A 25,857-nucleotide genomic window follows, 5' to 3' on the forward strand; every position below is an offset into this window, starting at 1 on the left:
AAAAAAAAACAAACCTAGCGAAACCTAGCTAAATCGAACTAAAACAAACCAAAAAACAAGTCTTGATGATAATATTTACAAATTTTCACTTCCAGTTAAGCTCTGAAGAACCCAACAGGATAATTGGCGAAACGTCAGCAAATTCCAGTTATCACAACCGAGAGATAGTGATACAGTAGCGTGCGAAAATTTCTTTAAATAGCATATAATGGTAAAAATTGGTCGAATGCCTTTGGCATATCTGCCTATTGACAGTAATGAGAACAAAAACAATTATTCTATGTTTGACAAATTAAAATATGGGCATATATTTAAACATCTAAAAAATTAAAAACCAAACAATAAATATGAGTAACGGATTGGATAAAACGCAAATTGCTGCGGTTCTACAGATCCTTAAGAAATATAATTTGAAGGTATATTTTTGTATTCTCTATTCGGCACAGTACCTGGCATTTATTTTTAGGGTACTGAAGAGTTGCTTCGTAAGGAAGCAAACCTTAGTGGAGAAGTAGGGGACCAACAGGATTCTGATGTCAGCAGCGTCTTAACAGGTTACAAAAGCGATGGAGATCCAGAAACCTATGAGGCTTCATATATGGAACTGAAACGATTTGTTGAAAATTCTCTGGATATTTACAAACACGAATTAGGCGTCATTCTGTACCCTGTTCTGGTCCATATGTATTTGGAATTGGTATATAATGGTCACACAGAAAAGGCAATAATGCTGATGAACAAATTTGGACCGGAACAGGATACATATTATCAAGATGATTTGAAGAAACTAGCAATGGTTACAAAAAGAGATCACATGAATGGAAATGAGCTAACTGACACATTTAAATCAAATCAGTTCATTATTAGAATGTCCCGAGATACATTGTCACTGTTAAAACGGCACTTAAACGATAAGAAAGCCTCAGTGCTATTAAATATAATTCAGGAACACCTATATTTTGATATGTATGAAGGTGTTGCCAGAAATAAGAGCCAAATTGATGCTACATCTGGTGCAGTAGGAGGAGAAGCCAAAAGACAAGGTAATGGTCTCCATGTAACACACTGGAAACTTTTTGTTGCTATTTGATTCCCTGTAATTAAACAAGTTCAGAAACTGTTCCACTGTGAGAGCTATGTTTTGATACCAGGTGTATACTAATTCCTGGTAATGCATCTAAATGTCCAATTTTAGATAAGTATTTCCTCTAATACAAATTAATTCCCCTATTAATACCTCTAATACCTACTAATTTCACTGGGAAGGTCCGCTATTTCTGAGATGAAAGCTATTAAACTGTGATGTTCCGCTCCCATGAAAGTACTAATTCCAGTTGACAATCAAAAAAAACTTTTGCATATTACATTACTAACATTATTAATGTAGCAACCTAAAACTTACCTTGCATCTTATAAAAACGGTTATTGAAAAGGTTTGTGATTTATTATAGACTACCCCACCAATCAACGTGACAACATCGACATCTGGAATTTTAGAAATGCTGACCACTCTAGCATAGTTATATAGAGAGTTATATGGTGCCTATAGCTAGAGTTTTAAGCTTTCAAAATCCGTTTTTAAAACAATTCTATATGGTTATTAGTTAATAATGCAGTGAATCCACGTTCACAGTTTATGCCAAGAAATAATTTATTATGCAACAAGTGCGGTAAACGGCAGTGTTTAATCAACAAGTGACTTGAAGAGTTTACGGAACCTGTTGCTTACTATACTTTTTCGACGACCATTAGTTTTTGGGTTCATTTTCGTAAAACAACACGAATACATTCACTGACATGACCGGCAGAAGTGACAAACGTCAAAATTCAAAGCGTGGGAAATATCCGAAAACATCCGATTGCTCCCAAATCCATGGGGTAAAATCCCGGAAATGTCTGAAGTGACTCGGATTCATGGGAAACGAAACTGACGTGGTAAAGTGACACTTCCCCCAGGCTAGATCGGTGGGTAATTAGGTATTTTACAGACGGGAGTAGAAAATTAGTACATTATGCAACAAGTGCGGTAAACGGCATTTGACTCACGAGTTTATTTGACACTAGCGGAGCGATTGAACGTGTACATCGGTTCGGTTTTTATCTTCCGTGACAAATACGAGGGACGTTCGGATTGAACTATTTTATGGAACAGCACAGTCAAGTGTAACTTCCTTTATTCTGGCTTAAAAAGCCATATGATAGGAGCCATCCCGTAGATAAATCTTAAACAAGATTTCTGGACACAGAATTTTTTGAGTTTGCACGTTGAATACGTTTGTGAATGTAAGGTTTCAATCTTAAAGTTGAATCAAGAAATAAAACCAAGTTGCGACATGATTTTAATGTTTTTATTGTTATTTAGGCTGAGTTTCCCAAAAATTAAATAAGCCGATTTAGATGAATTAATTAATATGTTTTGTTGTTGCGAAAATTCAAATAATCTAGTTAGATTCTCGTTTAATTTATTTTGAGCTAAATCAGCTTCATTGGTGTTAAAAGAAATATATATTTATGTGTCGTCTGCATCTAGATGAATAAGGCAATTATTCTCTACGGCAGCGTAGGTTCGAAACCTACCTACTGCAAACGGCCATTGTTTTGCTGGAAATATATATTTTTTAATTAACAGCTCAGCCCAGAAATTTTTCCCAAATATGGGGATTGAGTGCATAAATTTATAAAAATATAATGGCCTTATATTTCAAACGCATGGTACATCACCTGAAATAGTTCTACTTTCAAACAGATTTAGCCCTGGTCTGTCGGTTAAGGCATCTGACTAGAAATCAGATTCTCTATGGCAGCGTAGGTTCGAAACCTACCTACTGCAAACGGAAATTGTTTTGCTTGAAATATATATTTTTTAATTAACAGGTCAGCCCAGAAAATTTTCTCAAATATGGGGATTGAGTGCATGAATTTATAAAAATATAATTTCCTTATATTTCAAACGCATGGCACACCACCAGAAATAGTTCGACTCTCAAACAGATTTAGCCTTGGTCTGTTGGTTAAGGCGTCTGACTAGAAATCAGATTCTCTATGGCAGCATAGATTCGAAACCTACCTACTGCAAACGACCATTGTTTTGCTTGAAATATAATTTTTGTAATTAGCAGCTCAGCCCAGAAAATTTTGTCAATTATGGGGATTGAGTGCATAAATTTATAACAATATAATGCCAATTCATCTGGAATCTGGCAATAATTTATAGAATTAATGATGTTACAAGAACAAATACAAAATAAGTATAAGTATAAGAAGTAGAAGTTGTTGAGTTGAGTTCTTTATCGGTGAAAATATTTTTATTTACATTTTAAAAATATTTATTTATTTCGTTGGGATTTTTGAAATTTTTTGGTAAAGAATTAAACTCACTTTTAGAGTGTTTAAAGTGTTTAAGTTGTTTCCATTAGTGTTAATTATATGCCGGAGGTATATTCTCCCGTCTTATTGCCAAATTAGTTTGATTTTTTATTTGCTTACAGAAATTCCAGCTAGCAGCTTTTTTTCATATTTACAAAAAGCCTTGTTTTTTAAACGTGTCGTATTTTTTACTATATATTTTAGACTTACCTCTTTGATAGAAGCAAGGGTGTCAAAAATATTAAGTGAAAATTGTTTAGAACCACGACCTTATCGTTTACTGAGTTCATGGAAAAATAGTCTAATTTAACAACTCTAAGAATTTCTTTATTGTCATTTTTTTAAATTTGAAACTTAATTGTTCCAGTTGATTAGTTAGAACAATAAGTGAGGAAATTATCAGATAATCCATCATCCCTAGTGCCTGAAACCATGTTTGTATCTCCATTTAATACCAAGTGAACATCCAATAAAGTAGCGCTACTTTTAATGACTCTAGTTGGCTCCATTATGACTTGCTTTAAATTAAGTTATTCTATATAGTCATAGAAGCTAATGATGTGCTGATCTGTTAAATTTAAATTAATATCACAGTCACGAAGGTTTCGGATGACTGAAAGTGGGATAGTCATCTTTCAAAAATTTGAAGAAAATCAGTAACCGCTCTACATAATTCTTATTAAGAATTGTCCGACAAAACATAGAATACTCTAAATTGTTTTTAATATAAAGTGCTACGCCGGCAACTCTAAAGCATCTGCCTGATCGTACTACTAAGTCAGGCATGGTACTTACACTTCTAACAAACTTCATTGTATCATTGTTAAACAAAGATTATTATTAATATTTCAGGTAAGTTCAAATTGAAGTTATGAATTCCTGCTATATCCTGTGGAAACAAAACTCCTTTGTTTTATTTAATTGCTTTTAATCCTTCCTTTCTAAAGTAACAAACACATATTTTCATTTTTTTTATTGTGGAATTTTTAATTGATTCAATTATTGGCTGACCTTTTTTTGTTGTATTATCGCAAAGTGTATAAAAACACTACTTTAGTCTCAAATCTATAGATAACAAGGCAAAAGTATATTATGGAATCCCAAAAGCGCCTGATATTCAGATATTGGCAGCGCCAGTGGAAGACGAGGAAGATCCTGGCGACCAAGATAACCCTGATAAGCCAAAGAAGAAAAAGTCACGAAAAGATCCATTGCTATCAAAGAAGACAAAATCAGATCCCAATGCTCCTCCTCCAGACAGAATCCCCGTTCCAGATCTGTAAGTGTGTTTTTTTTTTATATTTTAAATTCCTGACATTTTATTGTTTTAAAGAAAAGACAACGACAAAATCGAGAAACTCAAAGCTTTGAGGGAGGCGTCAAAACGTATTAATTTGGGTCCCGAAAATTTACCATCATGTTGTTGCTATACACTTTTAAATTCAAATTATAGGTAAGGTATTAAGTAATAGGTTCGAGGATTATAGTCGTTGTTTTAGTGTTTGTTGTGCAGAAATCACTGAAGACTCTAGCATGTTAGCAGTGGGTTTTAATGATTCCATTATAAAAATATGGACTTTAGTACCTCAGAAGTTAAAAGCAATGAAATCGGCTGAACAACTGCAGGACGTCAACATTGAAGCGGAAGACGTTTTAGTACTGTATATCTTGTCTTAGTTAAAGTCGCATTTTATATTTACGTTTTAGGTCAGAATGATGGATGAACGATCTGGCGAGACTTCACGCACTCTTTGCGGACACAATGGACCAGTTTATTCTGTCTCTTTCTCGCCAGACCGTACTTTGTTACTAAGCTGCTCAGAGGACACAACTATAAGGCTTTGGAGCCTTCAGATTTGGTCATGTTTAGTGGTATATAAAGGTCATATGTTTCCCGTGTGGGATGTTAAGTTTTCGCCACTAGGATATTATTTCGCTTCCGCATCGTATGATAGAACAGCTAGACTGTGGGCCACTGACCATTACCAACCGCTCAGGCTTTTTGCTGGGCATTTTTCTGATGTAGACGTAAGGGTCAATAGAGTTAGAGTTAGAAAAAAATATCTAATTAATTTTTTACAGTGCATTCAGTTTCATCCAAATTCCAATTATATAGCGACTGGTTCGAGCGATAGACGAGTGTGCCTTTGGGACATAACCACTGGACACCATGTCCGTTTAATGACAGGCCACAAGTCACCCATACACGCTTTGGCTTTTAGCGTTTGCGGGCGTTTTCTGGCATCCGCAGGAGCGGATTGCCGGGTGCTAATATGGGATTTATCCCACGGGCATTTGGTCGCCGAATTGATTGGCCACGGTAAAACCATACACTGTTTAGCGTTCAGCAGATGCGGAAACGTGTTGGTATCGGGAGGTTTGGACTGTATGGTGAAGTTGTGGAATTTCACTAAGCTCACTGAAGAGACCAATTCCGAAGACGTTAATATATCACATAATCCAGACGTGAGGACAGGAGATGATTACCTTTTAAGAACATTCCAGACTAAAAATTCCCCTCTAATAAGTTTGCACTTTACCAGGAGAAATCTTATGATTGCGGTAGCGGTGTTTGACGGAGTTATGACATGAGATAATTATTGTTTGTAATTAAAATCAAAATATTAATAAATTTTAAATATCAGCTAATTTTTTTTACTAGCGTCCTCCTTGTCCCCATTCATTCATATAAGCATCAGCAATGGAACTAAGCAAAATTAAAACTGGTGTCTGCAATTAGATTATATAATACTAGAGTAAAAATTACCATTTAGCAATTTGAATGACGTGAATATAGGATCATCAAAATCATAAAGATAAAAGATTTTTTCTACTCCTGTTTGTAATAGTATATTATGCAACCAGTGCGGTAAAGGGCATTTGACTCACGGGTTTATTTGGCACGAGCGGAGCGAGTGTTTAATAAACGAGTGACTTAAAATGTTTACCGAACGTATTACATACTATACTTTTTCTACGACCGTTAGTTTTTGGGTACATTCTCGCAAAACAACATGAAAACATTCACTGACATGACAGAATTGACAAACGTCCAAATTCAATTCGTGGGAAATATCTCCGAAAACATCCGATTACTCCCAAACCCTTGCGGTAAGTGGCTCGGATGAGTTGGAAACGAAACTGACGTGGTAAAGTGACGCTTTCCGCACGCTAGATCGGGGTGTAATTAGGAATTTTATAGAAGGGAGTAGAAAAAAAATCGTTTTAGTTCATCATTCGTTCATTCCATAGAACATAATATATAAAGATTTTTATTTATATTTAATAAGTCTGGCATTAAGACCACTCACACTTCCCATTTCTAACTACAACTACATATAAATTGCAAGCATGTATGAAATTACAAAATAGAATGAATGATATACATGTATTCTAACGGATTATTTTACATTAAGTTTAACAACTGCTTTTTTACATATAAGCTAAAATTTTTACATAAAGCAAGTAACTTTGATTTGAGGCCGCCATTTAAGGAGTCGAACAAGCTTACAGCATTATATGTAACAGAACATTGAAATTTTTTTGTTTTGTGCAATGGCATAATGAGTGATGATTGGTGTCTTAGATTCAAGACATGAATGGATTTCCTATATACTAATTTGTCATTCAAATATTTTGAAATGTTGCAATTTATTACACGTTTCAAACAGCATAAAAAATTGACAACATCTTTAATTTTTAATCAATTCAATCTTTTGAGAGCGGCGGATATGTGGTCAAACTTGCGTAGGTTAAAAATAAAGCGACAAGTATTTTGAATTTTTTGTAGACGCTAAGATGTAACAGCGTCCAAATAGGGGTAATACACAATGTTACATTTTTTAAATTTTATTAAATATAAATTAGTTATATATAAAAATATGTTTAAAAAATATATTTAACACTTTAGTCACGAGCGGAGCTAGTGTCTAAAAAAGAAAATTTAAAAATAGATTGTTTATTTGTCACGGCGATCTGTCAATGGAGGCGTACTTTACGTTTTTCTACTCCTGTCTGTAAAATACCTAATTACATACCGATTTAGCGTGCGGGGAAACATCACTTTACAACGTCAGTTTCGTTACTCACGGATCTGAGCCACTTCGGACATTTTCGGGATTGTACCGTACGGGTTTAAGAGCAATCGGATGTTTTCGGAGATATTTCCCGCGGTTTGAACTGTGACGTTTGTCAATTCTGACGGTCATGTCAGTGAATGTATTCTTGTTGTTTTGCGAAAATGTACCCAAAAACTAACGGTCGTAGAAACGGTATAGTATGCAACACGTTCGGTAAACATTTTAAGTGACTCGTTTATTAAACACTCGCTCCGCTGCGCACTTGTTGCATAATATACTATTACAATTAAGCGTCTATAATGAAGTCAATGAAGCTTGTAAGAACTGGGGGCTATCTATTAACATATATAAAACTAAGTATATAATTTTTTCAGTTTCAGTCAAGTTCTGAAGAAGCCAACAAAATGATTGGCGAAACATCAGCAATTTCGACTCAGCAAAAACCGACGATGGAGGAATCCAGAAGCTTTGTAACAAGTATTACAGTGGAAGTTTCTTTGAAAAATTAAGTATTTAATTGTGAGTAAAGTATATGTTAACCAGACCCTGTTAATTTTAAACGGAGAACCGTTGGAGAAAGTGACAACAAGTTTAAATATCTCTGCTGCTGGATTGATCAATGAAATAAGATGCCGCATAAAACAAGCAAGAAATGGATTCCAGAAGTTCAGGTAGTTGCTTTCAACTAATGCACTAAATATCAAAACAAGAGAAAAGTTTATAAAATGTTACATATGGTTGATTGTTAAGTATGGATGCGAAACCTGGACGCTTAATAAAGAAATACTCAATAAGATCCAAGCATTTCAAATACCCTGGACCGCAAGAACCAGAAATGAAGAAGTTCTTTGAAGAATGGGACAAGACAGACTACTTCTGAATATTATCAAGCGACGAAAACTTGAATACCTAAGTCATATAATTAGAGGACCTCGATATAACTTTCTTCGACTTATCCGCTTAACAGGAAAAAAAACGAAAAAAAGTGGATTAGGCGTAAGAGGCGTTCATGGCTAAGAACCTTGAGACAATGGACAGGCCATAATGCAGATGAGTTACTCCATATAGAACAAGATTGGGAAAGATATAGGGACATCATGAACATGGCAGTCGTCAACGTTCAATAGGCACATGACACTTGAAGAAGAAAAATATTGAAAAAATAACATATAGTTACGAAAATATATATTTATATATATTTGAAAAATTTAGAACCAACTCATGTTTGAAGGATACATGCTAAGAGTTGCGATAACGATTTGGTTGGATTTCCATTTCCTGTTGCCAATTATTGGAACCAATTTGAAATATTGTTTTCAAAGAGATTCGAGTAGAATTCAAAAATAACGAAATAAGTCGAACAAATTTTATATACCTACATTTCCATTTGCGAAAGTCCATTTAGAAAAGAAATTCAGAAAATTTGGCACAAAATACTTATTTTTATATATAATTAGGCTGACTAGTGTCGGCACACGTAAGCTTCGAAAATTCAAAACATCAAATTGTTTTCGGTTATTGCGAGTGCCGAATTCAAAAATAGATTTTTATTTATCTATACGTGCCGAAAAATTTCGCCAAATATTGGTGAAATGGCAATGAGATGAAAAAAATGAAGCCGCTCGAGATATTGTGAACATGGATTAAAACTATAGTTCGTCCATTTTTAAAATTTGCTACGATTTTCCATTGTTTGAAAAAGTGAAAAATTTCATAAATTTCTTTAAAAAGCGTTTTAAGTTTTTTACATTGCTGATGGCAGCGCTGCCATAACTATCCTTGGGCTCAAACTATTGTAAAACGCATCCCAAATTCTATTTCTAGTTAAGATATTATTGGATTACTGGTGGGAAATTTAATGACAAATCCTATTTGGATAATTCTGCATTTTGGAAGTTAAGAGATACTCATTAGATGAGAAATGCATTTTTGAGAGTACTCTGTATCTTAATACAAACTCTTATGATAAGGTAAAGTACATTTATCAAAACAAATTGTGAGATTGCGATATATCATTGATAAAGAGCAAAAAAGGACAACTTAGTGGAGAAAAAATAAAGGACATTTCATTTAAAAAAGGTTATAATAATTCAAAAAGCGGTCGGCCAAAAAAGTAACCGATAACATAATTGTTTTAAGAGCTTCTAAAACATTAAAGTATATGAAAATATCCTAAACAGCTACAAGAACTAAGATATTAATTAAAATCAGTCAATCAATGTTATTTTATTTGCAAATTTATTTTTCATGTTTTATTAATAATTGGGAAATTTATTTCCATGCAATAATATGAATAATATAAGGATATAATATACAAATGTCGTAATAACAAAAACATAGGGGAAGTATAATTAACAACCCAATTATAATTCAAATCGCAAAATCGAAAAAAAAAGTTTAAAAATGAATCCTGATTGGCTTCCGAAAATTAGTTGAAATGGACCAGATTGAACCCCCGGTTTCGAAAATAGAAACGTTAACATATTTTCCGCTACAGATCTCACGGAAAACTCAACTGAAAAGCATTTGATCCCGGCATACGCGAATCGGACTCATTGGTGTGTGGTCGGTGTGTGAAAAATTTGCGACAGTTAGGTAATATTGTTTTTTTAATTATAAGTAAATTGCTTCTGAAAAACACCAAAAAGCATCGCATTTCTTTGCATTTTATTTTGCCGTTAAAATTTTTGGCTCGTTCAGTAAATTTGTGGACCTTAATTTCGGAGCACACGGTCTACAATTTAAATTTGTGCATTATATGTGAAGATATTATCACCTTACAAAATTAAACGTAAATGTTAAGTACTCGCAACAATGTATTTAAAAAGCTTGATAAAAATCTCTCTACATCGTACATACTTTGTGGCCAAATGATATAAATCACCAAATCACCCACATACAGGATCGAATCTAAATATTTACCACGTGATCGCCAACGCTTGGCGCGCGTTCAACACGCAAAAATTTCCACCTTCACATGTTTTCAAATCAGCATTTTTTATTTATACATTTGATGTCGAATTAAACGCATACGCTCGCCATTAATTTTGGCACGAGATGTTACTCATAATTTACCGACTCAAAATTATCTATTAATTTCGCCTCTTTAATCACTTTATTTGTTGAAATCTTAAAAGGCCTGGATTTATTTTTAAAATGCAGCTCCCAAGGCATATGAAAATTTGGGCGGCCATTATGCGAAATGTTCATATTCTCCATTCGGCAACGAAACACCCTGAAATATTAGAAGTGCAATAAAAATATTTGGTATAATAAAAAAACTTCAAAATCTTAAAAAGCAAAAAAATAATACGTATTTTTTACTTTTCGGAAACATTTTAAACTAATAGTAAAAAATTTCCAATCATATGTTGTAGGTAACCATGTACAGCAAAAACTATACATGGTTACAAATTAAAGACACGCTATTTAAAATTCCGACCTTCGTTGGAAACATCTAGTTTCCATTTTGACAAAAGCCACGACTAATCAACAATTTTTAAAGGTTATTCACTTCTTGGCAAAACGGAGCAAAACAATGATTTTGAAAAAAGATATAGTACATTAATAATAGTTAAATGCTATTATATAAAACATATTTCTATTTCAAGCTTCGAGTTTTTATGTATTTTCTTTTTAGTTTTTAATATTATATTTATTATTATAAATATTTGCATTCGTTTTTTCTGTTAACTTTGTACATCAATCATTTGACATAAATATATTTGAGACATTTCGATGTTATCTCGTTGAGATGTTGTTGCTAATTTTAATCATTTTTTCAGAACATCCAATCATTTAAAATGCCAAGCCAGGCTAGCGAAGGAAAAAGTTTAATAACGACGTATCTAATTCTCATAGCACTGTTACTAGTGTTATGGGCGCTTTACTCTGGAATGTTTTAAAAGTAAGTTTATTTAAATTAATTTACGGAAGTGTGGCATACTGGCTCCGAGATTATATTGGACAGTAATAAAACCGCATTAGAGAGAAAAGCAGCGTAATTGCAATTTATTATTCAGTTTAAATTCTATATATGGAATCTGAAAATAAACTCAAATTGACTATTTTGAAAAGGTCATTTGGTAGTTTAATTAGTGTACATATTCTATAATAATTTTGGGGAGGCTAATACAAATGAATTTACTTTAAATATTTGAGGCACAACAAAAATGTCGTTACTGGCGCAGACGTTGTATTTATAACTAATAGATATTTGGAAAATTAGTCCGCCAAAAAAATTCTTGGCTTTCGAGTAAAAACAGTTGGCAGGTTTTTTCGGCATTAAAATAAATTTGTAACGAAATCTTGTTCAATATCTGTCGAATTGGTTGTGGCGCAATAAAAAAAGGTTCGTGCCCGTCGAAAATAAGCAAAATATACATCTGCGCGAGTAGCTTTCTCACGAGCCAAATTTCAGTTAAAATTAGGTCTCTCAGGCAAAACATTGCTCGTAAAAGTCAGTCGTTTCTAAACCTCGTTGCCAACGGCGGGATACCAAAAAAAAAGTGCGCCCTTAATATTTGCGGGAGTTTAATGCACGATATGGCTTTTAATTTTTTCAGTGATCGTCTGACCCATCGCATCGCAATTTCATCATTCACGGGCATCATCCCCCTTGTATCACGGTGGGAGGAAATATGCAATATGTAATTCAAATTTATTTGTACTTTTATAATTTTTAAGACATAAATTGTATTAAAGTTTACATTATATTATAAGACAAAATAAATAGATTTTGTTTTAATTTTTTGTGCAAATATTCATTATCAAGCCCGATAATCGTACCGCATTTGTATAATTTTGATATTTTTTCCTTTTGCGAGTTGCAAGCATTACCATAAGTAAAATGGGAAACCTCAACATTTGGAAAAAAGAAGCAAACTGTAAAACGCCATTGACTACATGAGTATTAATTGCATATAGATCTAATCAATTTGCAATGGATGGATCTGTTGGCCAAACCGATAAAAATGAATTTGTTTTATGTTAAATACCACATGTGGCTTGGTATAAAAGATGGTTTTTAATAACAAAAAAAATCATAACATTCATAAAGTTTAGTCAAATCACAGTATTTATTAAGTCTACAGGAACTGTAATACATAAATCACGAATTTTTCAAAAAGGAATTTTGTACAATATATCTAACACATTGTAAAAGAACATTACGTTCCTGTCTTATTTCATTTTCCAATAACCTTTCCAAAAGTGTCACTTTTCGTTTTCTAAACCTGCTGTACGGAAAATTATCAGTTACTTCCCTCCCTCGAACCTTTAACCTATTGTCATTCCTCTCCAACCTTTTTACGTTTGCATTTTTGCGTCTAGACAATGATACCTTACTAGCGGTAGTTGGTTTACTAGGTGGTTCTGATTCAATATCTGGAGGTGAAATATTTTTCACAATTGCTATCTCATCAGGTGCTTCGCAATCACTTAGCTCTTTTTCTTTTTGTAAATCCTTCGAATTTTCTAGAATATTTTTATTAAGAGAGGCGGAATGGTTTCCTTTGGCAGCACCATTATACTGTGGTGGTTCATTGTACTCATCATCTGAGGCATAAGCTCCCATCAGAGTACTTAGGGCGCTATTTAATTTGGGTACTGGTGTCACATTCATTTTGTTAGTGTTCTCCCACTCATCATCTTCATAATCACTCTTTTCTACTTCCAAATATTCCTTATAAAGCTCAGAAGTACCAGTAAATGGGTACATCGACCCATTCCAGTCGGCTTTTTCATCAATTAAAGAAACTTTTTTAACCGGTTTGGATCTCCTACCTTTTCTTTTTTGGAATTTTCTGTTGTGTTTATTAATCGTCGATCTCGCCTGGGAATGTTCCACTAAAGATAAGAAAGAAAAATAAGTGTGCACATCATTATATAAGCTACTCGCTACCTAATGACTAGTTTAAAAACCAAAACTTTGTTTTGTTAATTGTACTAAATGATATACTTTAGCGTAAACCCAGGAAATATTCATATTTAAAATTAACTAATACTGATAATTATAATTTCAGAAAAAAAACTTACATCTATACCTATTGTTCCCGAACAAATTCTTATTTTTCTCTATTCTTCCGCCTTTCTCCATCCTAATCTGTTGCTCGTTAGATCGCCTTAAAATGTTCTCCCTATTTGGATAATTTTTCTTGCGCTCTTCTATCCATTTGGCTATATCTTCAGGACTATTAACGTTTCTAATTTTTTCGTAGAGCCCGGTCGCATGTTGCATCCTCACGTGTTTTTCAACGATCTTTTCGTGAGCCGTAAATGTGCAGCCGTCCAAATTGCAGGTGACATGTTCGGACATGTGCTTGTTATAGTGCTCCGTTGTAAAGAAATGTTTCTCGCAAGTATCGCAACAAAAATTTGATTCTTCGTCGTAATCACTATATTCGATGGCACGGTCAAACAATTCATCCTCCTGGTGAATATAGTCGTTTGGATCAATGTTGGAGTCCTATTTTTAAAAGAAGCTTATTAAAAACGAAAATTCCTTGATTACTTGACAAATAAGTAATATGCAAAAAGCAATGAAGAATTTTAAACAAAAAGTATACATATAAAACAGGACAACTTACTGGGTATCTCCTAGGTATCGAAATTATTTTAATTCCTTTATTTTGAAAGCGAAAATATTCCTTGACAAAGCTAAGGAACTCTTGATATCGCATAGTCCATGTTTTCCTGAGTAGATTTAATTGATGAAGTCATTTTGCTTGGAATTCCAAGGGATATTTTTCATCATCCTTGCACGGGTAAGGGTAGAAATGAAGCAGCAAGTAAGTAACAATATTGTTTCCAATGTATCAACGAGGCGTTTTATTTTTCATTTGGTTTTGCAGTTTATTTTTTTTAGGAAATATACTGTGTACAGGAAACCTGCGAAGCACTTTGAAGCTACGCACCAAAGCCAAGCCTAAACCACGTTTTTTTTTCGTATTTTCCTATTTTTTATGTTAAATTCAGAAACGTCACAAATCGTGCAAAGCAGTATAAAACTTCCAACTTTTGTGCTAACACAAATTTCACCAAAAACAAGATTTCAAAAAAATAGCACGTGCAGTCAAATTGATCATGGAAAATCCGGAATTTGCATGGACATAATTGGCATATGTTTAAAATTGTCGAATAGTTCAAGTCAAATTTGCAAATGACAGAAAAATATATAATTTTGATTAACTACGAAGTATTACGGCTGTTCGAGCCGTTTTAAAGTAAAAATAATAGTGAGACAGAACAAACGCCGTTTATAAAATATAATATAAAAAGTGTTTGGAAAATAAAGACGATGATGATCTGTTAGACCTTTAGTTGAGAAAGGAAAACTACTATATGTTCTTTAATATCCTTTAAAACGAAAGCAACAATTTTCGGATTAAGACTTTTCCGAGACTAGTCGAAAGAAAGTAACAGTTTTAGATATCTCAATGATACGACTCGAATTTGGGACACCCTGTCCACATTTAGTGCTAATTGTAGGTGTCATCTTGTGGTTATGAGCTAGCTTAGTATTTAAGTTAGAACACATTACCGGTGACATATCGAAACTATACTACAACATAACATTTATTTATAATTTAAATTTAGAGTTATATAAATAAATAAGAACTAAAAGTTCAGATTTTGACGAAATTATATATTTTTACATTGACAATTGTTTCGACAACGCGTCTTTATCAAATCTCACATTTAATAAAGACGCGGTGTTATCGAAACAATTGTCAAGTAAAAATATATAATTTCGTGAAAATCTGAACTTTTAGGTCTTATTTATTTTGATAAATGGATTTCCATCAAGTAAAAGGCACCTCAGTTTCAATTTTAGAGTTATAAATGTTTTGCTAAAGTACGAAGCTGAACTAAATCTGTTCCAACTAAACAATTAAGCATTCTAGTTCCGTTGATGGATGCTTCTTTTCAATAACTAGCTTAAAATTTAAGGCGGTACCAAATTTCTTGTAATTTAGTATAATAATGTTATATTTGTTTATATTTTGATCATCAAATTCACAATTAAAAAATATTAAAGTCCATCCCATAACCACTGTATTTGAAATGGAGAAAAGGAATATCTGAATTTAATTGAGGAAAGTACTTGAAATTTTTCTCTAAATTTTATACGTGTCATTTTTGTTGTGCTAATTTTAGACTGATATCTTGATGTTAAACATACTATTGGTGACGCTTCTTAAACATAAAAAATCGAATAACACTAACTTGTGTGTAATATAGCGAATCTTGTTGTAATGGGAAAAAAATTCGATTATTTAAAAGCTGCTAGAAACAAGGTAAAATATTTTATAAACTTAGCATGAAACAACATTTCATTTATGACGAACTATAAATCTCATACTGACCTGCTATTCAATTTATATTTAGAATAATGATTGGTTTGTTATTTTAAATCAACAGAACCAAACACAATATCTCCATATTTTTGAACACTATTTATAATCTGCCTTTTCAACTACAGCCAAGGAATTCCAGTTCGTCCACTCCAGACATCTGGGGTCACTTAGCCTTTAACTCATCTTTATAGGAATAGACAAACTCTCGTTTCAAAATTAAGCAACTTCATATCATGTACAGGGTGTCCGATTCTCGATATTCTTGGAAGGGACGATCATTTTAGCTTTTAATGTAAGAGGGGATTTTAGAAATTTGTGCGCTCTTCGGAAATTCTAGTCAGTTTTTACGTCCTCTATGTGCTAGAAAGGTTTTTTTTTATAAAATTGAAAAATGTTGAAATCCTTACACTTTAAACATCGAATAATGGATACCCTGTACAACCCCTTAATTAATTAATTTAAGAGTGCCATTAAACAATTCGCAAAATAAATACATAAACTTGTTCGTTTATATCCTTTTTTTACATTACAATGGTTTTCCACCTTTCTTAAGGGCCTTTAACCAAAATTAACTCTAGCTCAGGAAAAATAAACGATAATGCAGTCAATGAAAATTCAAATGGCTAGGTACTTTTTTATATATTATTTTATTAAATGAATCTTTTTATAATTACATAAAAAGGCCTGCTAGGCCTTTGGGATGAGGTACTATATCATAGTCTATATAAATAATAGTAAATCTGGGAACACAGTAACAAACTATCAATTATTTTGCAATCTGGAAATTAATATGGGATCTGATTGGTTTGAAATTAGAAAAACAAACATCAGAAACTGCAAAATAATATACAATACAATTAAATAATTAACACAAACAGTTCCATTTACGTGTATATATAAAAGAATTTACATCTATTGACAATTTTCTAAATTACAAAGTTAATTTACGCTTTTTGGTTTGCCATTTTATGATGAATTAAAAAGAACTATCTGGCAGCCAATGAAATGAAAATAAAAAACAAAAGAGGATGAGCCTCTTAAGCTGATGCAACCTCACTTATTTGCAGGTTCAGAATTTGCAGTCTCGGTAGGAGACTGAGACGTTTCTGAATTTTTGTTTGTCTCGGCCTTGGACACATTTTTGGTACAACCCTGTAAAGATACCCAAACCAATTTATTTTCTGCTTTTTTTTACTGCCACATTGGAGGATTGAAGGAATTTTCATCATTAATTTTCTCAGAGGTAGTAGGTATGTTGTTACCTGTATTTTATTGACTGCAGAGAAAGTGATTTCCTGATTTTAATTAAAATAAAAGCAACCAAAAATTAATCAGACACTTCAATTTTATGAATTGCAGAGTGATTGTGAAGCACTGAAAGGAACCGCAAAAATGTATTAAAATACTTTAAATTAATTTAACAAAAAGTTTAATTATACATACAATACAATGGTTACATATTTGATTCAAAAATGGTTGTGAAGGGTTTCTGAATCATTGTCAATAAAAGATCTTTGGTCAAAGTAGAGCGCAGAACAAAAGTTTTATATTGTATATCAATTTATTTAACAAATTTTGTTCAATTTTATAAAGCTGGATTTTATATAAATATAAACTATAATCTGATTAAAAATTAATGATGAAACATTTTCTCAAAAATTCGACTAGTAAGTATAAACAGATAGTGATATCTTTGAAAATGTTGCAGTAGAATGTTACTGAGTAATACTATTTAAGGCAAGAAAGCACCATTTCATTAAAAGTGCATCTTCTTTTCATACAAGTTTTAGTTGCGTTCCATATTCGCTGTTGAACTGTTTGCCATCAACTGATATTTAAGAGTATTGTTAAATACCTAGCCATAGTTTTGAATATAGAACACTACCATGTTGTCTCTGTTGCCATTTGTTACAAATACGCAATGCCTTAACAAAAAATACAAAGCGTACTTGCAGCGACACCAGAAATTTAATAAAATGATTCAATAAGATACCTATAAGTTGACGTCTGCCGTATAATCGATAGGTGCTGTTACTCGCGTAAAATTACTTTCGGGCAATAGCTGAGGGATACGCACCTCCTGCTCCCCAGCGTTCTGTGTCTCAGCTTCTTGGTATACTTTACTGCACTTCTCTCTTTGCTCTCGGTACTTTGCCCAGTCATCCTGACTTTGAGATGTTTTTGCAGCTGCCAGGAGTTCTTCCTTCTTTGTAAACTCTGCTTTGATTGCCTCGCTGACCCATGGTTTTGTCAAATCAATGTTTTTCATACTTGGTCGAGTTTTTTTTATTATTTTACCCCGCTTATTAACGCCTCTAAATGAGGGAAATCTTGGTTTGCCTCTTGGGCCACCTCTGAATGCTCCTCTCATTGGAAGCGGGGGAATGGGAGGCCTCATCATCATCATAGGCGGTGGTGGCGGCCTTAACCCAGGTGGTAATCTCATACCGGGAGGCGGCGGTCTCATTCCAGGGGGCGGTGGGCCTCTAGGACCGGGTCCCATCATCGGAGGAGGCATAGGAAGCCTTCCTCTCATGGGTGGCCTGCCACCGCGCATTGGAGGTGGGATCGGGTGTCTCATTCCCCCACGCATGGGTCCTGGACCTCTGGCCCTCATCATCCCAGGATTTCTAAATGGCGCCGGTATACCGTTAAGGACACGACCGCCTCTTCCTTTTTTCACTACACCTCTTGCGCTGGCAGCTCCGCGTTTTGGTTTCCCTCTAGTAGCGGGGGCTCCCATTGAAATACGCACGAAAACTAAAGTTTTTCTAGTTTTTTTGCACCGTAAATCCTTCTTAGTTAAATTTCTCGTACAACACGCGTCTTTATCCCTACTAATAAACTTCTTTCAGCGTCCTCTAACTCTATGACAATACTGCCAATATTCTGTGGTGATAAAAACTTTGACTGAAATGTCCCTATAAAAATTGAACGTCAATCTAATTACACAAAGGATGGAACAATTTGGAATATCATGAGTGACTTTAAAAATGAGCATTTATTTAGATTTATATAGTCTTCTCTTTACAGAAAAAAACATACTGTAAAGATTTTGTCCAAAAAATTTAAATAAATATTTAAAGAAAAAGAGCTGGGTTTGCTGAAAAATATCAATACAGCAGATAAATAGAATGAGAAGTAACAATCGTTTCTTATAATACTGACCTTGTGCCTTATTTTGTTTTGATGATAAAGGCATATGTTCTAAAAAAATATATATTCATGGAAGAAGACTTGTATTTTGCATAGATCTAATGAAGTCATTTTATAGTTTCTGTGGTTATCTATAACAATTATTATAGAAACAAGAACAAATAACCGTGAGAACCGCATATCAATTGATATAAATAGTATTTTAATGATCAAGATACATATTTCTTGGGATATATGACTTCGCACACTAACGAAATAAGTGGGTAAAACAACATTGTTAACCGAAACTTGAAATATGTAATGATTTTTTAGCCCATTTGGATATTGTCGCCGAATTTTTGGAGATAGTTATTCATAGCGTGCTCTACGTAAAAAAATTGTATCCCAATAGTATATTTTTGCCCAGAAAAAAATACGGCTTAGCTGTTTACCAAGTGGTTCATCCAGAACTGAGGGAATATATCAAGGAATGTCTTACAGCAATTTCCTTTCATTTCAAGAAAGGAGATCTTAAAAAAATTTATATTTGTTTTGTCAATGCTGATGACAGAATTTTTGAAAAAGTTGTGATTGAAATATTGGGATTTAACTATACCAGTGAAGGGTAATTAGAAGCCTCCAAGTTTAAAATTTATTTTGTTTTGTATTTCAGTGACACTTTTTTGGTTGATTTGGAACAGTGTTTGAGAGATTTTCTATTAAAATTATACAACTCACAGTCATATTTGGAAGATTTAACTCAAGATGCTTTTTTCACTATACAGTTAGAAACCAGTCGGACTTGTGCTTTGGAATTTAATGAAGATGCATCACACGAAGTAATTAGATGTGATTTTATTTTAGGTTTAAATGTTAAATGTTGTTTTCTTCTTTAAGGCTTTCCCTTGGGTTGAGTATCATGGCACTAAAGGTCAACCTGCAGACTTTTATTCCATAGTGCCATTACACACTTTAGAAACACATGCCCTTAAATTGCAAATGTATGCAGAAAAGTAAAAAAATGGTAGATTTTGAGCAAGATAACGAGGGCCAGGGCAGACTAGCTGTGTTTGAACATGTCACAAAGAACAAGAGACCAGTTAAACGGAAAGTACCGAGCAGATATTCCGATGACTCTTCCCAGTCAGAGTCCGAGCTTGTCATTGACGATGATGCCATCATTGTATGATTTTCCTTTTAATAGAAATGTAGCTTAGTAGAAAATTTTTAGGTTCCCAAAAAGAAAAAAATGTCAATAAATTTCAGTAAAGAAGTCTTAAACCTCCATTGTGGATGGAGTTCTTGTGAGAAAATTTTTAATAACATGAAATACTTTAATGATCATGTGATAAAACATATTGCAAATAAAAATTACGACTGTGAGTGGGCTGATTGTCCCAATCCTACAAATTTAGGATCTAAAGCGTTATTGAATAAGCACCTGTCCTATCATTGCTACCTAACAAAACTAATAAATATTGGGGAAAATGTCCTTAAATGCACCAAGCTACCTGAGTGTCATCTAGAGAAATCCTATTCAATTTTAATTAATTTGAATGGGTATAAATGTGAATGGGATTCTTGTCTAGTAACATTGAAAACAATTAATGACTTCTTGACTCATGTCAGCTGTCATGTTCAGGGAATGCCTTCTGGGAAAGAATCCAACAACCCTATTACTATACCTTGCGAGTGGAGTGGTAAGCACTAGTAGACATTTACATTATTATAAGTTAATATTTGGGTGTGAAAGGTTGTAGTGGGAAATTTTCCACTCGCTACAAACTGGCAGAACATGTCCGAGTTCATACCAAGGAACGAATGCTGGCATGCCCTAAGTGTTTAGCTTTGTTTTCAACAAAGGTTACATTTCAAGATCATAGGAGGAGACAGCTGATATCTAACTGTAGGTAACTTACATAGTTCTTTACCTTAAATTTCTTCCTTTGCCTTAGGCTTCAGTTTAAAATGACGCAATTAGCATCAGGTGTATTTGTATTTGTTAATGCGCTAAAATTACCTTTAAAAGATTTATATTAATCAATGCAAGATCAAACTGTCCAAGTCAAGTCTATTACAGTAAGTAAGAGTGAAACTCTTAAATAAATTTACAAAATTATTATGGTTTATATTAAATATGTAGAAAAGAAGTTTATCTCAAAATTAAACTCCTACACTATTTTTTTTTAATTAAAAAAAAAGTATAAAAATATTTATGGCAAGTGGGTTTATCACCGATTTCTAACGTCAAAGAGACCATACATCAATTGCGGGAAAATCTGGAAGATATTGGTAAAATGGTAAATAGAAGTTAAGTTAAAAAAGGCAAAAGTATTTTAAACATAACAAGAAAAAGCTCGCACAAACTCTTTAATGAATACGGCAAAAAATGGATTTTTTAAAAATGCAAGGAAAATCCTAAATTAAGTACGTCGAAATTGGCATCCATCGTCCAGACAATAAATCCAGAAACCATTAAAATAGTTTTACGAAAATATATTTATGGCTACTCCTAGAAGAAAAGCGTTTGTAAGTAAATAAATGAAAATAAAAAATAAGTAAATGTAAAAGAATGAATTTTGCAACAGAGTATCGAAACGCGAATTTGAGTTTTTAAAAAGGGTTATATTTTCTCATAACAGTAAATTTAACCTTTTGCATCAGATGGGCTTGTGCAAGAGAAATTTTTGTTTTTTGCCAAGATAACTGAACTAAGATAATGAAAACACCACCCTTGTCGTCAATGTTATTGAAAATCATGGGATCATTTGGAAAAAGCCATTAGGACATGGAATATTTCTTACATCGGCGATCTAAAGAAAGCTCTATGGGAATAATGGGCTAACATAGACCCGAATTACCGCGAAAAACTTGTCAAATCAGTTTCTTCAAGACTAGAATGCATCCTAAAGGGTAGAGGACTTCCTACGAACATGAAAATAGAAAATGTTATATATTATTTTTAAAATATGATTAATTTTTTTATGAATATTGTAAATATTTTTTATTTATGCACATTTCTATCTATCTTTGTTATGCCAAATTAAATATTTAAAAAAAATTATCTACTCAATAAAAACCATTAAATGTAACTATTAAAGATACACTATTTTTTATCCAGAAACTCAAATGTGTTTAATACCGTACTGCAATAAGGTTTTTACTTTTTTTTTATTTCAGTGAGGCGTTTTCAATGTTCGCAATGTTTAAAATTATTTCCAAGTGAACGCATCTTGAGTGATCATTGGAGGTCCCACATTAATCACTACAAATGTAGATTGTGCGATATGACAAGCTCGAAACCGTCGATTTTAGCCAAACACTACCGGTACAAACACATTAAGCAACGCTTCTTCAAATGTCAAGAATGCGGCAAACGGTAAAGCACCTTATTCAGATTTTTTTTTTTTTCAATTGAAACTCATTTTATTCCAGTTTTGTGGCAAAATGTAACTTAGACACTCACCTTTTATCTCACAAGGAGAAGCCCATGAAGTGTGATTTATGCAATTTTGGATGTAAGAGCAAGCAGGGTCTTGATAATCATTACGTAAAAGTTCACAACAAGGTAATATTTAGTGTTTTATATTGTTCTGTTTTGTCGCTAAATATTTATTGCTATTTTTTGAAGCCGAGAACCAAATACCAATGTCATGTCTGTCAAAAAATTTTCCAAAGAGGCGGTTATCTAACTTCCCACTTGATGAAGATGCATGAGTTTCATTGGCCTTCAGGACATTCTAGGTTCAGGTACCTGAAGGGCCCTGATGGTATTTGCCGATTACAAACTGTTAGATATGAGAGCCTGGAAGTTACTGAAGAAATGATAAAAAGTGAGAAACAGAAAGTTGGGACTCCAGAAGTGGCTCCTGATGACACTGAGAATGACACAGAAGGCCAAAACTTGAGAGTATCTGAAACGCAAAGTAATAACATGGAAAACAATGGCAAAGTAATGAAGCATGAAATTTTGATGACCGTCGAGGATTTAGATGAACAAGGTAACATTGTCAAGTCGGAGTTAGTAAAATCCGAAATTGTCGTCATTCCTAAAATGGAAGACGAGAATCCTGAGTTGGCCACAAATTCAAAACCAATTGTTGTTGCTTCTTATTTCGATATGCCTGATGATGTTACTTCCAAAATAAGTGATACTACTGAAAAAAAGGTGGTTAAGGGCAAAAGAAGGAAGAGAAGGAAGCACTTCAAATGAAAGGACTAATAATAATTTTTTCATGTCATAATGAGACAATGAATATGCTTAGTTTCGTATATTTTTTTCTTGTGTTTTCATTTCCGTTTAAGAATATTTTTCACTTTTGAAACTTAAAAAAAACGAAAATATGTTTTTCTTTTGCTTTTTTCTGCTTGATTTACTCAGAAATAAATTCAGCTTTTAAGAAAAACGGATTGATATGTTTATTTAATTATTTAGGCTGATAATGCATAACTATTGGTCCTAATTATTCTTGTAACAGATATCTAATAGCTGTGAAAGACTTTGTCACTATTAAAGTACAATTAGTGCACTGATCAAAAAGATTTTAAGTAATGATTATTTTTAATGCCTTCGGTTGAGTTACTAAATGTTAATCTGTTAATTTAACTTGTGTTCGGAAAAGTTAATTTGAATCAACAGTCTCTGAGCGCTTACTAGGTGTGGCCCGTTTATTATCTTAAAACCTTTTAAAATATCAAAAAAACTTAGAAATAAAAGTTGATGTTTTTAAAATCAATAAATACAGCGTGATCAAATAGTAATATTAAAAATTTAAATTAAACAATCGTTTAAGGTAATTTTTTGAAATTCATTTTAAAAGAGGGGGACACTGTATTAGATCGCCTATTTGAAAAAGTTGTAGGTTTCGAAGTATATTAAAAACAATCAAGCAATAGAGACACTATTTTTATTTGCTGTAAGTTTGAAAATTGTTTTGCCACATTATGAAAACAATTACCTATTTTTATAAAACAGTTCTATTAATTAAAAAAAAATGTTTTTGGTTTAACACTGTCAAACGATAGTAGGTGCTAGTTCCGTACTTCGCCAATTAATATCCCTATAGTATTTTTCATTGGAAAAACGTTTTATTTCAAAATCTTCAACTTTTTCAAATAGAAAAAGTTCTTTTAAAATGCTAAATACGATAAAATTATAAAAATTCATTCATAACGATTTTTTTATTAACATTTTTAAGGTGATCCCATGTATTTATTTATTTTTAAAATATTAACATAGATCACTAAAACATAAGACCAGTAACTATAATAAAATCAACCCCAAACGTCAAAAATGGTCATCGTTCATGAAAATGCAGCATCCTGTATATATAACAATATCATTCGGAAGTGTAAGTGTATTTAGAATTTTTTTAATATTTTCATCATGATCTATTCTCTTCTTCATGTGCCATTTTTATACTTTTGTAATGCAATAAAACTAGTTTATACCCTAAAATATAGTAGTTGTAATTTTTAAAATAATCATCATTATCAGCTACGAAAAATGCCTTTGTAAAAAAATATAGCGTTTGTGTATTATATATACAGTGAAAACTCTCCTTGCGGACAGCTTCTATAAGCGGATATCTCTTTTAACCGGACAAAGTTCCTGGAACCAAATTTCAGCATATCACTTTCAATGTTGAATGCATTCCGATAAGCGGACGCTCTTATAAACGGACGCGGACAATAGATTTTTCCTGAAAGTGACCCAAAACCTCCCATAAACAGACGCGACACTCTAATAGCTGGACGATTTTTAGTTCCGTTTATTACAATGTATCTACATAAAATTCGGTAATTCCTCGTTTTTTATTAGGTGATTCCCCATTTACACATTTCGTTTGCTAGTCTGCATTTAATGTTGTGTTTTGTCTTCAGATTCGTTGTTGATATTCGAGTTATTTTGTAATTTTACGAAAAGTGGCACCGAAAAAAGGATGCTCTCGTTAAAGGAAAAGATGGAAGTTGTTAAAGTTTTAGACAAAGAAAGTGTTTCAGTTCGTCATTTGGTAATATTGGGAAAACGCAAGCAGTTGAAATAGCCAAAAATAAGGAAGATATCAGAAGTAAATGGCATTCTGGAACAAATATAAATCAAAAGAAGGATTTTTTGAAAAAGGAAGGTTTTGCTATAGACAAAAGATGTTTTGAGTGGTTTGTGAAAGGTAGAAATCAGAACATTCCAATCTCAGGGCCGTTAGTGAAAATGAAAGCTAAGGAAATTGCAACTACTTTGGGCTACAATAATTTCAGTGCTTCCTACGGGTGGCTTCAAAAGTGGCGCAAGAGACATAGTGTTAGTTTTAAATGTATATCTGGTGAAGCTGCTGAAAGTGGATTTTTTTTTCGTGCATTGCCCGACAAAACTCTTATCAAAGGAGAAACATGTGTGGGTGGAAAGTTTTCTAAAGACAGACCAACCATTTTATTCTGTTCAAATATAGCCGGTGAAAAATACGATTTGATTGTGATCGGGAAAGCGGCTGGTCGTTGTGCTTTAAAGAACGTTGCTCTTCAGGATCTACCAGCCACTTGGAAATCCAATAAAAAGGCATGGATGACCCGAAAAATCATGTCTGAATGGTTGCCCCTATTCTACCAGAAAATGGGAAACCTAAAAAGGCAGTTCTTTTATTTTTGGACAATGCATGCTCTCATCCTTATGAACTGAAATTGAAAAATGTGAAAACTATATTTTTACCGCCAAACACAACTTCAGTTTGTCAGCCCTTGGATCAAGGTATCATACAAAACTTCAAATTTTAGTATCGGCACTTGATTTTGAAAAATATTTGAACAAAAAATTGAAGATATTGAAAGCTTATCTGAGCTGTTAGAAGCTTTGTATTTTATAAAAACACCATGGAATAAAGTAAATTATGCAGAATGTAAATGATTTCATGACCTTGGACAAT

The 25,857-nt window shown here is 33.0% G+C and overlaps 4 protein-coding genes and 1 long non-coding RNA gene across 5 annotated transcripts; 4 read left to right on the top strand and 1 right to left on the bottom strand.

Moving 5' to 3' along the window:
- Positions 1-275: 275 nt before the first annotated feature.
- LOC132696433 (transcription initiation factor TFIID subunit 5) lies at positions 276-5,960 on the top strand. Its single transcript, XM_060661245.1, has 7 exons — positions 276-416; positions 467-1,043; positions 4,438-4,645; positions 4,700-4,819; positions 4,866-5,022; positions 5,074-5,394; positions 5,449-5,960. Exons 1-7 carry the CDS (start codon positions 348-350, stop codon positions 5,956-5,958), a joined length of 1,962 nt encoding a protein of 653 aa, XP_060517228.1. The 5' UTR covers positions 276-347; the 3' UTR covers positions 5,959-5,960.
- A 3,941-nt stretch (positions 5,961-9,901) lies between these two features.
- Positions 9,902-12,192, top strand: LOC132697454 (uncharacterized). Its single transcript, XR_009618155.1, has 3 exons — positions 9,902-10,040; positions 11,231-11,352; positions 12,011-12,192. It is a non-coding gene; the product is annotated as an uncharacterized LOC132697454 (long non-coding RNA).
- A 131-nt stretch (positions 12,193-12,323) lies between these two features.
- On the bottom strand, positions 12,324-19,090 carry LOC132697451 (FMR1-interacting protein NUFIP1-like). The gene is made up of 4 exons (XM_060662983.1): positions 18,971-19,090; positions 17,880-18,723; positions 13,482-13,911; positions 12,324-13,292 (listed from the first exon to the last, which is right to left on the bottom strand). Exons 2-4 carry the CDS (start codon positions 18,543-18,545, stop codon positions 12,556-12,558), a joined length of 1,833 nt encoding a protein of 610 aa, XP_060518966.1. The 5' UTR covers positions 18,546-18,723; positions 18,971-19,090; the 3' UTR covers positions 12,324-12,555.
- LOC132697453 (mitotic spindle assembly checkpoint protein MAD2B) lies at positions 19,077-19,972 on the top strand. Its single transcript, XM_060662985.1, has 4 exons — positions 19,077-19,217; positions 19,271-19,562; positions 19,611-19,776; positions 19,835-19,972. Exons 1-4 carry the CDS (start codon positions 19,193-19,195, stop codon positions 19,952-19,954), a joined length of 603 nt encoding a protein of 200 aa, XP_060518968.1. The 5' UTR covers positions 19,077-19,192; the 3' UTR covers positions 19,955-19,972.
- On the top strand, positions 19,959-24,984 carry LOC132696420 (histone H4 transcription factor-like). Its single transcript, XM_060661232.1, has 7 exons — positions 19,959-20,120; positions 20,169-20,637; positions 20,691-20,843; positions 22,118-22,316; positions 22,373-22,505; positions 22,569-22,938; positions 24,821-24,984. Exons 1-7 carry the CDS (start codon positions 19,959-19,961, stop codon positions 24,982-24,984), a joined length of 1,650 nt encoding a protein of 549 aa, XP_060517215.1.
- The last annotated feature ends 873 nt before the right edge of the window (positions 24,985-25,857 follow it).

Source organism: Cylas formicarius, unplaced genomic scaffold, assembly GCF_029955315.1.
Source record: "Cylas formicarius isolate icCylForm1 unplaced genomic scaffold, icCylForm1.1 PGA_scaffold_1__22_contigs__length_36826433, whole genome shotgun sequence".
NCBI lineage: Eukaryota > Metazoa > Arthropoda > Insecta > Coleoptera > Brentidae > Cylas > Cylas formicarius.